The 14751-nt window shown below is 37.8% G+C and overlaps 1 protein-coding gene across 9 annotated transcripts in view; it reads left to right on the top strand.

The window, feature by feature from the left end:
• ZDHHC20 (zinc finger DHHC-type palmitoyltransferase 20) overlaps positions 1 to 14613 on the top strand; it is a 59144-nt gene extending 44531 nt beyond the window's left edge. The window contains exons 8-14 of one of the 9 annotated variants that reach the window (XR_006544054.1): positions 2270 to 2402; positions 2779 to 2905; positions 6769 to 6858; positions 8247 to 8362; positions 9621 to 9698; positions 9987 to 10054; positions 11200 to 14613. Coding sequence is in view for 6 of the 9 variants with exons in the window: in XM_025262822.2 (XP_025118607.2) it covers positions 2270 to 2402; positions 2779 to 2905; positions 6769 to 6858; positions 8247 to 8362; positions 9621 to 9658 (504 nt within the window). In the remaining 3 variants the exon portion in view is untranslated. Of the gene's footprint in view, positions 1 to 2269; positions 2403 to 2778; positions 2906 to 6768; positions 6859 to 7850; positions 7896 to 8246; positions 8363 to 9620; positions 9699 to 9986; positions 10077 to 11199 lie in introns of those variants that run through there. The other 8 variants (XM_025262824.2, XM_025262823.2, XM_025262822.2 and 5 more) reach the window with 8 other exon arrangements.
• Positions 14614 to 14751: the final 138 nt, after the last annotated feature.

Here is a 14751-nt window from a genome sequence, read left to right as displayed (position 1 = left end):
ACCTTGAGGGTGTTACATTAATTGAATCAAGTCAGAGAAAAACAAATACCGTATTATCTAACTTATACATGCAATTAAAAAAAAGCCTCATAGACAAAAAGAACATTTTGGTGGTTGTCAGAAGTATGGGGTAGAGGATGGGTAAAATGGGTGAGGGTGGTCAAAATAAGTCTGGAGATGTAATGTCCAACATGGTGACTATAGTTAATAAGTATATTTGAAAGTCTTTAAGAGTTAGAGTTGGAAAGATCTCATCAGAAGAAAAAAGATTCTGTGACTGTGTGGTGTTGGACATCAGCTAGACTTCTACAGTTATAGATGTGTATGGAATCGTTATGTTGAGCTCCTGAAACTAATGGAATGTCATGTTAGGCCTCAGTAAGAAGGTAATAGTTGACAAAGATATGACAGAACTTAATGGATATCTGAGAGAAGAACATCTCAAACAGAGGAAGCATGTATACTTTAGAGTCAAGGCCCAAGAGGAGGAGCCAGTGCCAGGAGGCTCGTCTTGTGAGGCTGAGCCAGAGGAAGGCTGGTGCAGCCTAGGAGGAGGCCCGAGGGGAAAGGGCCTTCAAGGGTGTTGCCAGGGTCAGAGTGAGGAGCAGAGGGATGAGGCCGTCTGACTTCCTCAGGGCCCCTCTGGTTGCTGTGCAGGAACTAGACCACATGGTAGGTAAGGGCACCTTTCCCAAGGCTGCTGCCCACCAGTGAGGTGGGACAGAAGGGACCAGGTCTGGTTTTCAGAAACCATTCATCAGAAGTTTTTTAAAAAGCTATGTGCTAAGCAAAATTAATTTTATTCTTTCCTGGATACAAATCTATTTTAAAAATTTCGTGGAAGGGTATGTAAAGTGTACCCTAAATGTGCTTGGAGAGCGGAATGTCCTTGTCTTTTGTGTTTTCTTGAGAAAATGTCATCAATGACATTTAAAGAGCAACAACTTGGTGACCCTTTGAGACGTGAAAGGTTTACAACAATAGTGCGCAGGATAATTTTGTATAAAAAGTGGTTTCTTAATACACTGTCTCTATTTGTACAAGCTTTGCCGCAGGAAATCTACAGAGAGTTGTCCAAAGGTAAAATACATTATTGCCATGACATTCTTGCCATCTTTTTTTGTCACATTTATAGTGAATATGTGTAATACTCATTTGCTTCGCAAGATGGGGAGATAGAAGAATCACTTGTATTTAAAAGGAGTTGTGTTTCCTCTAGAAGACAAGAAGAAAAGATGGGTGTCAGAAATAGCTAACGCTAAAAACCTACCACTTAGCCTGGCTTCCCTGGTGGCTCAGATGGTAAAGAATCTGCCTGCAGTGCAAGTGATGTGGGTTTGATCACTGGGTTAGGAAGATCTCCTGGAGTAAGGAGTGGCAACCCACTCCAGTATTCTTGCCTAGAGAATTCCATGGACAGAGGAGGCTGGCGGGCTACAGTCCATGAGCTCACGAAGAGTCAGACACGACTACAGCTAACACTTTGACTTCACTAGCCTATGAACAGTGTTTAAGTCAAGCAGGAGCAGCTCGTGTTCTCTGAGGCTGTGGTTGGCCTATACTGTGAGAGTGACTGCCCGAGGCGTCTCCTTCTCCCCTTGCTAGATCCTCACTTCTAGGTGAACATGTGCTTCCGTTGAGATGAATATGACCATTAGGATAGGTAATGGAGTTGCTGTTTTCATTCACTAGTACCTTGTGGCAAATTAATATACCAGAATTGGGAATTACCAGGAAAGGCTCTGTAGGAATGCGCAGGTAGGCATGGAAGCAGCTCCAGGGAAGCCTGTTCCCAGTATGTTTGTTCCAAGAACAGAGACTAGGGAAGTCCAACGAGAGCTTTATCACAGCTAGCTTCTGGTTAGCAGCATACATAACTACCACAAGCAAATATTTTAGCTTAGATGGAGAAAACCCTCATGTATCCTAGATTTGGGGGCAAGCTTAAATATATGTATAAACTGTAAAAGAAAAATGTTGAGTAAAACGTTCATCTTTTTATTACTGAAAGTGTTGCTAAAATTTAAGAGCAGTTTTTAAAGTGACTCTTCCTGACATGTAAGCAAGCCCCTTTGGTAATACCAGCTCTCTGCTTTGGGACATGTTGCTTTTGGATGTATTATCTAATTTATTTTATTACTTCTCATACCTGGCTTTTTTTTTTTTTTTTTTTGGTGAATTCAACAGTCATTAAAAAGAACCAAATAATAAGATTATATTTTAGAGGTTGACTATTCTCGAAAGTAATTCGTCTCTTCTCTTTCCTCAGAATGAACTCACAGATACACGTGCAAAGTTCCACGTACTTTTTCTTTTCTTTGTGTCTACGATGTTCTTCATCAGCGTATTGTCACTTCTCAGCTACCACTGCTGGCTAGTTGGAAAAAACAGAACAACCATAGGTAAGTAGGTTACGTAAGTTATAATTATTTAGGAATCCCAAAACTTTAGAACTGTGCCATAAGCCACACAGTAGGAAGTTCATACATAATGAATGAGTGAAGTTGCAAGAGATAGAATATATATATATATGTATAAGTAAGGTATATTGAACATACTTCAGTAGATTTTATAAAGGTGATGAAGTATTCAGAGATTATATGTTTTCCCATAAAAGTTTTAGAAACTCATTTTTAAGTGTTACAAATATAGTATTTATTTTAAATTATATTTATAATTTTTGATATCAAAGATATAAAGCAAAAAAAATTGGTACTTTTCTTCCCTCTTATAATTTTCAAATAAGTTAACTCTTCTTTTTTAAATATACCCAAACAGAATCATTCCGTGCACCCATGTTTTCATATGGAGCTGATGGAAATGGTTTCTCACTTGGATGCAGTAAAAACTGGAGACAAGTCTTTGGCGATGAAAAGAAATATTGGCTGCTTCCAGTATTTTCAAGGTAGCTTCTAAAATGCGTGTCTCAGATATTATGGAATCTGACAGTCTCTCTCTGGTTACATGTCTTAGGATTCAGAAAATCCAGTATATTATGACATTATGAGCCTTGAGAATGAAAACTCAGAATATCTTGATTACATAAGTATTTTGTTTTTCATATTTCTTTATGGATAAAGGAGAGTTTGGGCATATATTTTAGTGAGAATTAGGGGGAAAAAAAGATGATTCATAGAAAATAATAATCACTCCATATCCTTCAAAATGAAAATAAGTTTTTGAAGTAAAGAATCATAAGAATGTATTAGCCATATCTTCAGAGATTTTTCCAGTTCAGTTCAGTTCAGTCACTCAGTCGTGTCCGACTCTTTGCGACTCCATGAATTGCAGCACTCCAGGCCTCCCTGTCCATCAACAACTCCCGGAGTTCACTCAAACTCAGGTCCATTGAGTCGGTGATGCCATCCAGCCATCTCATCCTCTGTCGTCCCCTTCTCCTCCTGCTCCCAATCCCTCCCAGCATCAGAGTCTTTTCCAGTGAGTCAACTCTTCGCATGAGGTGGCCAGAGTACTGGAGTTTCAGCTTTAGCATCATTCCTTCCAGGTTATATATGTTGTATCTTAAATCAAAGAAGACCCAACACATAATGCAGTTTTTACCTCAAATTTAAATGAGAATATGTGCTCAAAATGATTCATAATTTCCTTTTCTCCCAAATTTTCAGCCATCCTATGCCATCCATACACAAAAGTCATTATAAAAAAGGAAAAAGTATTTGAAATTCAAGTACCATATTTATAAGTGCTGTGGGTTCCTTTTTCTTTTTTTCCTTAATTAACCGTATTGCTTATTATTTGTTTGAAAATGACATATTTGCCTTCTTTTTATTTTTTGCCACACCATGTGGAATCTTAATTCCCTGATCAGGGACTGAACCTGGGCCCTGGCCGTGGAAGTACAGAGTCCTAACCATTAGACTCCCAGGGAATTCCCAATTGCCTTCATTTTTGAAAGGCATTTTTGCTTGGTATAGAATTGTAGATATTGCTTGCATTTTTTTCTGATGAGAAGTTTGTGGACATTATCTTTTTTCTATTTGTGTAATATGACTTTTTTCTCTGCCTGTGTTTAAGATTTTGTTTACCTCTAGTTTCATACAATTTGTTTATCACTAGTTTCATGCAAATGATGTCATTTTCTTCATGATTCTTGTGCTTAGGATTGTTGAGCTTCTTGGATCTGTAACTTAAACTTCCATCAAGTTTGGAAAAATACCTTTAACCACTGTTTCTTCAAGTATTTCTTCTGCCACCCCCTTCCCACATCACTGCAGGGGCTTCAGCTGCATGTCTGCGGCCAGCTGGGGTCTCTGCCTCAGCTCCACTGGTGGGCAGCTCACTTCTCGTTCAGTCTTCTTCCTGTATTTCACCTTGAAGTGCACCAGTCTCTTCTGTGTGCTTTATCTATTTTCTCTCATATTCAGGTTTTTCCACTCTGACAGACGTGTTTTTTAAGGTTATTTTCTCCTAAACAGAAATTTCAGTGTTGGCAGTTGGTTTTTTTGGCTCGTGTGTTTTTTTTTCTCTTCTTTAAAGATGTTGTTCCTTTATCCTCTGGCTTATGCTGTTTGTGTCAGTAAATCAGCCTCCCTCTTATTAATACCTTTATTCTACTGTTTGTACAGCCACAGCTCAGTGATAGTGCAGGTTTGGTTCCCAGCCCCCACATAAAGCAAGTATCACAATAAAGTGAGTCATACGAATTTTTTGGTTTCCCAGTGCATATAAAAGCAATATTTACACTAACCATAGACTGTTAAGTGTTTGATAACATTATATCTTTTTTAAAAAAGGACAATGTACACACTTTGATCTAAAAATATTTTATTGCTAAACACTGCTAATCATTATCTAAGCCTTCAGCAAGTCATGATCTTTTTGCTAATGGAGGGTTTGAAATATTCCAAGAATCACCAAAATGTGACACAGAGATGCAAAGTGAGCAAATGCTGTTGCAAAAAATGGCACTGGAAGACTTGCTCAGTGCAGGATTGCCTCAAGCCTTTAATTTATAAAAATCACAGTATCTGCCAAGAGCAGAATGAAGCACAATAAAATGAGGTGTGCCTGTAAATTACTCTGTCTCTCTCCCCCTCTGGCTCCTTTAAGACTCTGTCTGTTATCACTGGTTACAAGTGGTTTGCTTATTATGTTCCTCTGTATGCTTTTCCCTGTGTTTATCCTCTTTGGAGTTCATAAGGCTTCTTGGATCTATGAATTTTAACGTTTTCATCAAGTCTGAGTAATTTTGATATAATTTTCTATTGTTTTTGCTGCCTGCTTCCCTCTTCCTGTGCCCTCCCCCCACTAGCTTTTCAGGTTCTTCTTAAACATTCCTTGAGACCCACTGGTTGTTGCTGTTGTCCGTCTCTTTCCTTTCCATCTATCTTCTTTCTTTGCTTCAAGTTAGATAGTTTCTACTGTCACATGTCTGTGAGTTCACTAATCTTTTCTTCTGTAATGTCTACTGTTAAGCTCATCTAGTGAGGTTTTTTATTTCAGATTTTAGATATATATTTCAGCTTCAGAAGCTCGATTTGGTTCTTTCTTCATATCTTACATTTCTCTTCATTTAAGTCTATGTTTCAGGTTTTCATGGTCATTTCTAAACCTTTTCTGTTGACTTTTTTTAAATGCTAGTAATTTTTGACTGGATGGTGGACATTTCGAATTCTGAGTATTTAAAATTTGTCCCCCTTTAAAGAATGTTGGATTTTGTTTTGGCAGACTGTTAAGTTACTTGAGTTTCAGCTGAGTTCTCCTGAGGCTTGTTTTAACCTTTGGTAGGTTGGTGTAGAGTAGTGTTTTCTCTCAGGCAAGTTAATCCTACAACAGAGGTGAGAGCCCACCGGGGTGCCCGCCAGATCACAGTGTTCAGCGCAGTCTCTCTGCTCTGGCGGGTCACGTGCACGCTGGCAGTGCACTGCGGCCCCACCGTGCAGTTGCTCTTTTCCCAGATTCACAAACGTGGCTGAGAATTCATCTCAAGGCTCAAGTAGAGCCCTGTGCAGATTCATGGAGCCCTTTATCTGCACATCTTCCTCTTGCTCAGCTCTGTCCCCTCAGCTCAGTGAGACCACCTGCCCTGCTTGCCAACACAACCCCTCCACACCCCTACCCACTGGTGCTCAGGCTCTGGCAGAAACTGCGACTCCTTGGCTGGCTTCACTTCTCTTAGACACCACAGTTCTGTGTGGCCTGTTAGGAAAACAGTTGTCTGTCAACTGTTTGACAGCAGGTCAAATCTTCCCATTAATCCATCTTGGCTGGAAGTGGAACTCCCTACTGGACACAGTTTTGATGTTTTAAGAATGTGGAAGTGAGGCATAGCTGTACTTTTTTAGATTTTCTTTTCTTTTATTCAGTGATATATCCCTAACATTTAAATTGTTACTTAGACCATCCAATAAATATTTGTTTAATGAATGTTGTTGAATGAATGAATATATGGAATTTACATCTTGAATTTCAATTTGAGCATCTGTGATATCTTAAGTGATTGTAACAGGCAAGTCAGTTATCCAGATGTTTGAATCTATTGCTTAAGGTATCATAACTTTACGTCATCATAATTTTAATAGTCATAGAAGATATTGTTTTTAATTGCATGTAAATTATAAAAGAAAGACTTACTTCCTCAGTGAAGTCTAATAACCCTCTGAATTAGAAATCTTAGAAATTATTCTCTGAAATGACAAGTTACAGTAATCTCTTTATACCATGCTTCTGAAAAATAGGTGTTAAATTTGACCATTTTGATTTAACTTGACATGATTAAATTATCACTGGTATTTTTCATTATTGCAGCCAGGGTGATGGCTGCAGTTTTCCGACTCGCCTTGTGGGGACGGATCCAGAGCAAGCTTCTGTCTCAAACCAAAGTGAAAGTGCCAGAAGGTGTGCTTCTTGTTGTTAAGTTTTTCAGAATTCATTGTAAAGCAATCTGTGTGTGTGTGTGTGTGTTACACTTAGATAAATACAGTAGGAATGTGGCAAGCCGGCAGAGACAGGAAAGATAAATTCTGTTCAGGTTTTTAACTGAGGGTCAATGTATGCATACAGCTGATATGTTTAGGGTAACCATTCAAACTGGAACACTTTGAGAGAAAATGAATGCCTGCTGTTAGTAGTTGGGCCAAGACAGGCTCGTGTCACTGGAAGTGTCTGGGCAGAGAAGGAATCACGACTCCCCTACCTGTGCTGCGTCTTCCTGGAAACAGAGACTGTTTTGAGATTTGATTATGTTGGTTTATATCAGTTATATTTTCAAAGAAGTTAGTCATTGTACTATTCTCCATTTTATTTTGATAAACAGATTTTAACTGGACTGTGAAAATAATATGAATGAGGACTCAGAAATACAAATAGAAAATTTTTTCTTATTCATCTTAGAGGAAATTTTCTCAACAGTTTGTATGGCAAGCACACTGATTCATAAATTCAGAGAAATAGTTCATTTTAGATTAAATTTTAAAGAAGATAGAGGTACCTCTGTCAAAGTGAAACACTTGAAATGTATTTACTCCAGAAATAAACTGTGGGGAATAAGGGGTCATAGATTACTTTTGTTAAAACATGGGCCTTAGAACCTAGAACCTAAGGCCTTGGGACCTCAGCTCTTAACAGTTACTATGGGCCTGTGGGCCTTAGACAAGTTAGTCTGAGCCTCAGCTGCCAGCTCTGTGAAAGGAGGATTCATCCTATTTCCAGGGTTGTTGTGAAGCTGGCGATTATGAAAGCACCTAGCACAGTGTCTGGCCCATAGTGCATACCCCAAAATAATAGTTCCCTTTTCTTCCTTCTTGTGTTCCTCCACCCCTTCCCTCCCTGGATCTCGTAGCTAGAAAAATGAGTCTGCACTGAATCACTGAATCATTTTTCCCCCTTAGATCTATACTGCAGAGGTAGAAAGCAGAAAACTTGGGAAATGACAGGTAATTTTTTGTCCTGGCCACAGACCTAGATCCTCACCTGTTCTGTGCTACCTTACAGCTCTTGATTAACATTAACATTTTAAACACATTTCAGATTGGCCTCTGAAGCTATTTTTCTTTTGCCTAATTGTTTTCGTTGGCAGTGCTGAGTACAGATTCTTGGGTCTAGGGAGCCATTTAATCGGGGGTTGGGGGCATATTTTTCTTTTGAAGATGGAATTTTTTCAGAGTGCTGAGATCTCATGCGTTGCCCTTACGTATTTAGGAAAAGGAATACTAATTTGCTGCTTATTAATTAAGTACCCTTAATCAGCATTAAACTCTTTACTGAATGATTTGCTCTTCTTTCAGTATTGGCTCAAATCAGCCCTTTCCTATCAAACCGCTTAGTGAATCAAAAAACCGCCTGTTGGACAGTGACCCTCAGTGGCTGGAGAGTGGATCTGAAGAAGGTGTTGGCGGATCAGGTAATGTTTGTCATCTGAAAACATTACTTCATCTGCTTAAAATTAAAACCACCAGACTTATTAAATGTGGAAAAAGCAAAATACACTATGTGATATTTTAAAATACTAAAATATTTGAAACTTTTTAATAAAACGTCTACTTTGTAGGCTGTTAGTGTTGACTTGGAGCTTTCACAGAGGCAAGGGTTCAGTGAGAAGTGTAGTGACTGCTGCTGTGTTTTTGGTTCACAGTTTTTTGTTTTTCTTTGTTGTTATCCAGTCATGTATTTCATCACCTCAGATGTAGAAAGTTGTTTAGGCACAATATTCTGGATAATGTTTAAACAAGGTTATTCTTTAGGGTCATAGTTTTTGCTTATTTGAAAATATTTTTTTTTAAGTCTTTATTGAACTCATTACAACTTTGCTTCTGTTTTGTTTTGGTTTTTTGGCCACAAGGCATGTGGGATTTTAGCCCCTGACCAGAGATCTAACCCACACCCCCTACGTTGGGAGGTGAAGTCTTTAACCACTGGACCATGAGGGAAGTCCCCGAAAAGATAATAATTTTGGAATGCCTTGTACTCTTTGGCTGTCTTTTCTTAGTATAAAAAGAGTACACTGAGTATATTTTAACATTTTAACCTTTTAGTGATGACTCTTAATCATTTCATGAATTTGTGGATACGTTCTAGAACAGTGGGTAAGATAGAAGTGGGATTTTGAGTCAGGCCTGGGTTTGTAATAGGTAGTCTGAGCATTTGCTAGCTTTATACGTATCTGTGGTTCTTAATAACACTAGTAATAATATTCTCCTGGCCCTATAGGAAAATGGACATTCAGATCCATTTGTAACTAACAATCAACTTGTAACTAACTGTAGGAAAGAGCCTTGAAAACTTCTTGTCAGAATTTCTGACTTCTTGTTGCTTTGGCTTTAAGCAGCATTTAAATTCTCTTAACATCATTAAGGCCTTCATCCAGGTTATTCTTCCCTCAGTGTGAAGTCAAGGGAAAATCAGGTTTTTGGACTTGAAATGACTGCTGCTAAACATCTTTAGAGCCAGTGGACATTTTCACCTAGTGTGAAAACCAGACTTGCAGATCTTAGCACTACTTTCCTACCTTCTGGGTTCTAACAGCAGACAGATGGTTGGCACCAGAAGCCTATTTAGTGCTTACATAAGACTTGCTTTTACTGTGATCATCAATTTTACCATTTAGTTAGGAACCTAATACTTCTTTTTCTGTCATGTCATATATAATTATGTGCTTACAGGGACAAATAACCATGTAACAGTGGCAATAGAAAACTGAGTACCACTTGTTCATAACTAACCAATTGAATAAGAGCAAGGTAAGACAGTATAAAGGTAATTTATCCAAAAATTGCCCTTTATTTGCATGTCATACTCTCAAAAGAGTCTGTAGTTGAGTCTTTCTCATTCTTTCCATTATGGTATCAAATAGCTCAGGACAGATTGAAAGGTCACAGCTGCCTACCTCCCGGTTTTCTTCCCTTTCCTAGCGCAGTCTTACTAAATATTTATTGGTAGATTAATGAAGAAATGAATAAAAATTGTTTAGGATTGGCATATGGACAACTAACCTTTTCAGTAAATGGTACCTTATTAATTTATTTAAGGGGAAAAGGTGACTTTTGCCCAGTGCTGAAGAAATTTGATCCAGAGAAGAGTGACTAAGACTTAAGAGGTTCATTGATGTTGTTTACCTGGTAAAAGATGCAGCAGAAAGCAGTTCTCTGTAGCTGAGTACCCAGGCCTCTGCCCAGCAACAGTAGCCAGAACAGGTTTACTTAAATAGGACTAGGAGCCCTTGTGAGGGCGGTGCTGACACTGACCCGCAGGGACACTGGGCTCTCGAGAAGACAGCTGTGCATGTGTCAGTGGAAGCTGAGCTCACTGGCTCAGAAGCATCACGTGCAGCTGTTAGGTTTTTTAAAACCCATGTGTGGTGTTTATTGGTTACCTGTCGCTGCCTAACAAAGTATACACACTTAGCAGTGTAAGACAACACACCTTTATTACCCCAGTTGTCCTGTTCTTATCTGTAATCTCATCTAGGACATCTGCTGCCTCATGGGTGTTTGTCATTAGCATTCAGTTCCTTACAAGGACCTGGAGCCCATGTGCACATCACCAGCCCTTGTTGGGGCTCCCAGCAGGCAGGGGGCAGCCCGAGCCACACGCGATAATGACATGTCACCGGCAGCCCCCGGGAGAGCTGGTCCTCCTCAGACAGGGCTCCCGGTCCTGGCTCTGCACTCTTCTGCGTATAGGTGGAATGATGGCTGATGCTCCTATTTAAGAATCCTCACTGAAATTCCTGGTGGCTCAGATGGTAAAGCGTCTGCCTGCAATGCGGAAGACCCCAGTTCGATCCCTGGGTCGGGAAGATCCCCTGGAGAAGGAAATGGCAACCTACTCCAGTACTCTTGCCTGGAAAATTCCATGGACGGAGGAGCCTGGTAGGCTACAGTCCATGGGGTCGCAAAGAGTCGGACATGACTGAGCAACTTCACTTTCACTGAAATTCCCACAGACATCCAGTAGCAATCTCCTCAGCTTAGGCCCGGGTTAACAGTAAGGGAAAAGTGTAAGCCTCAGTCTCTATTAAAATGCTCATGTGATGGCTTCAGGAAAACAGAGTGAGAGATCTGGCCCTTGTCTTCAGCTTCTAAAAACCTTTATTATTAAGAGCATATTAGCAGAATTAAAGTATTTCCTTTCTTATTATATTAGCAGCTTTATACCTTAGCCCAGAGAACTGTTTAATCAATCTTATTTTTAAAAATATAAAATCAAGTTTTAATAATTCAATTGTCTCTGGTTTTATAGGTTTATAAAAACATTGTGGACTGATATTTTCTGTTTTATTTGCAAGAAAATGATCAATGGGATGAAATAATTGAAGTATAAACGAAGATCTATTTTTTAAAAAAGGAAACCTTTGTACAGATTGCTGGATCCACAGAAGCACTGCTCCAGAGCGGGAAGATGCCTTAATCTTAAATGAGCCCATTTGTTCAGCACTGACTCACAGCTACAAGAGACTTCATTTTCCTTTGGAAGTAACATTTTCTCATAATAACATGAGATGCCATAATATGAGCTATCAGGTCACATGTTAACATGACATATGCATTTTTTTGATACCTGGGTTACATTATTAGAGTTGTTTCTTAGTATCCATATAAATTTTCACTCTAGAAACACAAGCTAAAAACTTAAGTACATCTAGGTCAGGATGGTGGCTGAAAATGAATAATAATATGCAAATTACTGCTGCTTGTACTGTGTAAGAAAGAAAATAACTGCTTTTTTAAAAAAAAGATTTGGTGTTTGCTAATTTATAGTTAACTGTTTTATACTTTTCAACATTTTTAACAAAGATTTTTTTATTGTTGGCTATAAATTAACACTCAGAAGGATTTAGATACCTAAATATAATCATTTGGAGCACATCTGTATAATTCATTGAAGGCTTAGTTCTAAGCATTAATTAAACCATGTGTAGTTTTGTGCCCAAGGCTTAAAGAAAATTTGGCAGTGTAAGAAATTTTTCATTTGTGTTTGCTTTTAATGCACTTTTTTGTTGAACTTTCATGGGTATTTATACGGGTAGGGAAACAAAGGTTACATGTGCTATAGAAATACTGGACACAGTAGGATTGAGTTGAAGTGACTAGAAGAAAAAAGAGAATCTATAAGTAAGCTGTTAGAATATGTTTTCAGTGTTACCTGCTGTTGACTTTCAAATTTCAAGTCAAGACTGATATTTGCTTTGAAACTTTTTACATTAATCCCGTAACAGCTTAGACAGCAACTTAAAATGCATTTGAACGGAGGGTAAAACTGTTCAGTGTAACAGTTAACCCTAGCCACTGTCAAGAAACAAATTCTCACCTGAGCAGTCATTCAAAACTTCCATTCTCTAAGAGGTGGATTTCACTTTTATATGCAGGATTTTAAATCTGACTTCCTAACAGCAACCCTTCTGCCTAGACGCTTATCCCCTTTTCCTTTTGAAGTCTAATCTACGTGACAGAAATTGCTGCATTAACTCTAAAGATTAGAATTCGTATCCTATAAGGAGGAACAATGTACTGATGTTACTCCTGTTTATACTGTTCGGTCAAAACTGATTGATTGCTGCTGGAAGTGGGTAGATTTTAACCAGCATCTATAAATATCCCAGTTAGTTTTCTCATCTGTAAAATGGGAGTGGGGGAAGGTGTGTTATAAATGATTTGGATGGGACAACCTTTAACATTCTTCGATTTCTAATTCTGCACAATACCTTACTTTACATTTGTCCCACAAATATTTTTGGACGTCAAACAGTATACTAGGGATAGCTCTGTAATTTCCTAATGTAGCATAAATCTTGTAGCCATCTATTGCAGGTTTACAGTTTACAGGATTTGTCTAACTTCATGGGCTATATTACTAGATTTTAAAAGGAAGTAATTTTTTTCCCCTTCGAACTAGAGGAATGAGTTAGCTTTGAAAATACAATTTGGAATACTATAATACGGCTTCTACCTTTATTTCAACACGGTAGTCTTAATAATCTTGATTCTAGAAAATGTTTATGAGAGTTAAGGGGTATCAGTTTCCAACCAGAAACATCACTTTAGTCTGGCAGTTTGCCTATTATAAGGAAATGTCAAATGTTTAAATGTATATGCCTGCTTTCAGAAATGTCCTCCTGGTACTTTTTATGGACATTTCTATATTCAAGTCAAAAGATTTGCATGCACCTGATTAACAACTGAGGAAACTTAATTTTCCCCTTAACCTATCTTGGTGCTTTAAGTTCTTTCAATTTCTGTCATTTAATATCATCTTTTTTAATAACATAGTATACACCTTTTCAGAAATTTTCAGCTAAAGCCTTTGTTACCTTTGGTTTAATTAATTTATGGCCAATGTCTGCCACGTTTTAAATAATAATTGACCAAGTTTATTCATACATGTTAATGACTATTCAGCAAGGGCCTGCAGTGGGATGGGAACCAAGGAAAGGCTGTCTCCTTGGTATTTCAGCTGCTACAGATCAGTGCTGCCAACCTTTGGGGTGAAATGGTCAAAATGAAGCCCTGTCAAAATTTACTAGTACCATCTTTGTTGCTTCAAGCACTTGAACAGTTGTGATATTTAAGGAAAGGAAAGTTGAATTTCAGGTCTTGCCATTGCCATTAAAAACAAATTAAGACAGGAAACTTGGTTTTACCTGGGTACAAACTGACTTGAATATTCAGTACCTGAGACATCTGACCACTGTCACTGTGCCAAACCAAAGAGCAGCTGCAGCTTAGTGGTCACTAAACTTGCACCGCTTACAAAAGCAGTTTCATCTTTGCATGTGAAAGTTTTTTTTTAATCCTTTTACATATTTAGTGGTTATGACCCAGTGTGTCCTAAAAGTTAATTGAACTTAGCTTAAATCAAATATGCAATGTTTACTTGAATTTTATTTCTGTTGAAAGCAGATTTTGACTGTTTGTCCCATTGCTTAAATTACAGATTTTCAGTTATGTGAGATTTCCCTTCCATCATCTTTAAAGCAGATGCATATAAGGGCTTAGTGTTAGGATCTGCGTATTTGCAGCGCTGAAGACAAATGACTTACAAATGTTTTCTTACATGTTGTTCTAGGACTAGCACTGCTACCAATGCAAAGTATTTTTAACTAACCTGTTGAGAAATTAACCATATTTTTGCATTTCAGCCAAAATAAAGACCATATTTAATATTCTGATACAGCTAATATGTAAACCTGAAATCATGTTTCATATGATCTGAACTGTATTTTCCAATTTCAATTTAAAATGCAATATAGATTCAGAAAGGTCCATATTTTTCTAACGACTTCACTTTATATTTTGTTGAGTTGCATAAAGCAGCAAGGAACTGTATTTGTATTAAAAGCTTCAGAAAGTGATTAGTTGAGTTTATCATATTTGTACGATTGCAGATGAGTCTATGCCCATAAGATGGACACTATTTTAAGGTGATCTTTAATGTTTTTATATAAAAGAATTTGGAATACAGTTTGTTTTAACAAGTCCCATAAGTCTTGTATTTGTTTCTCATGAGTGTAACCCTGGACCATGACTTTGATATCTTTGCTTTTTTGTCTTTGGGTGGCCTAACCTACATTAACGTGAAGGTTGAACATTTTAAAACTTTTCTCCCAAAATCATGATGATGATTTACTTTATTAATAAATAAAGTCCTGTATTTGAACAGTAGTTGTTATTGTTATAAACTGATATTTACAAAGTGAAAGAATAGCTGATTTTTGCCATCTTGAAAATCAGGTAACATACAGTGTTGAGTTAGAAATAAGAATGTACTAATTTTCTACTATTTTCTAAATAATCT

This window comes from Bubalus bubalis, chromosome 13 (assembly GCF_019923935.1).
Source record: "Bubalus bubalis isolate 160015118507 breed Murrah chromosome 13, NDDB_SH_1, whole genome shotgun sequence".
Lineage (NCBI taxonomy): Eukaryota > Metazoa > Chordata > Mammalia > Artiodactyla > Bovidae > Bubalus > Bubalus bubalis.
Note: the sequence above shows the minus strand (reverse complement) of the source record. Positions and strands in the feature narration are given on the sequence as shown.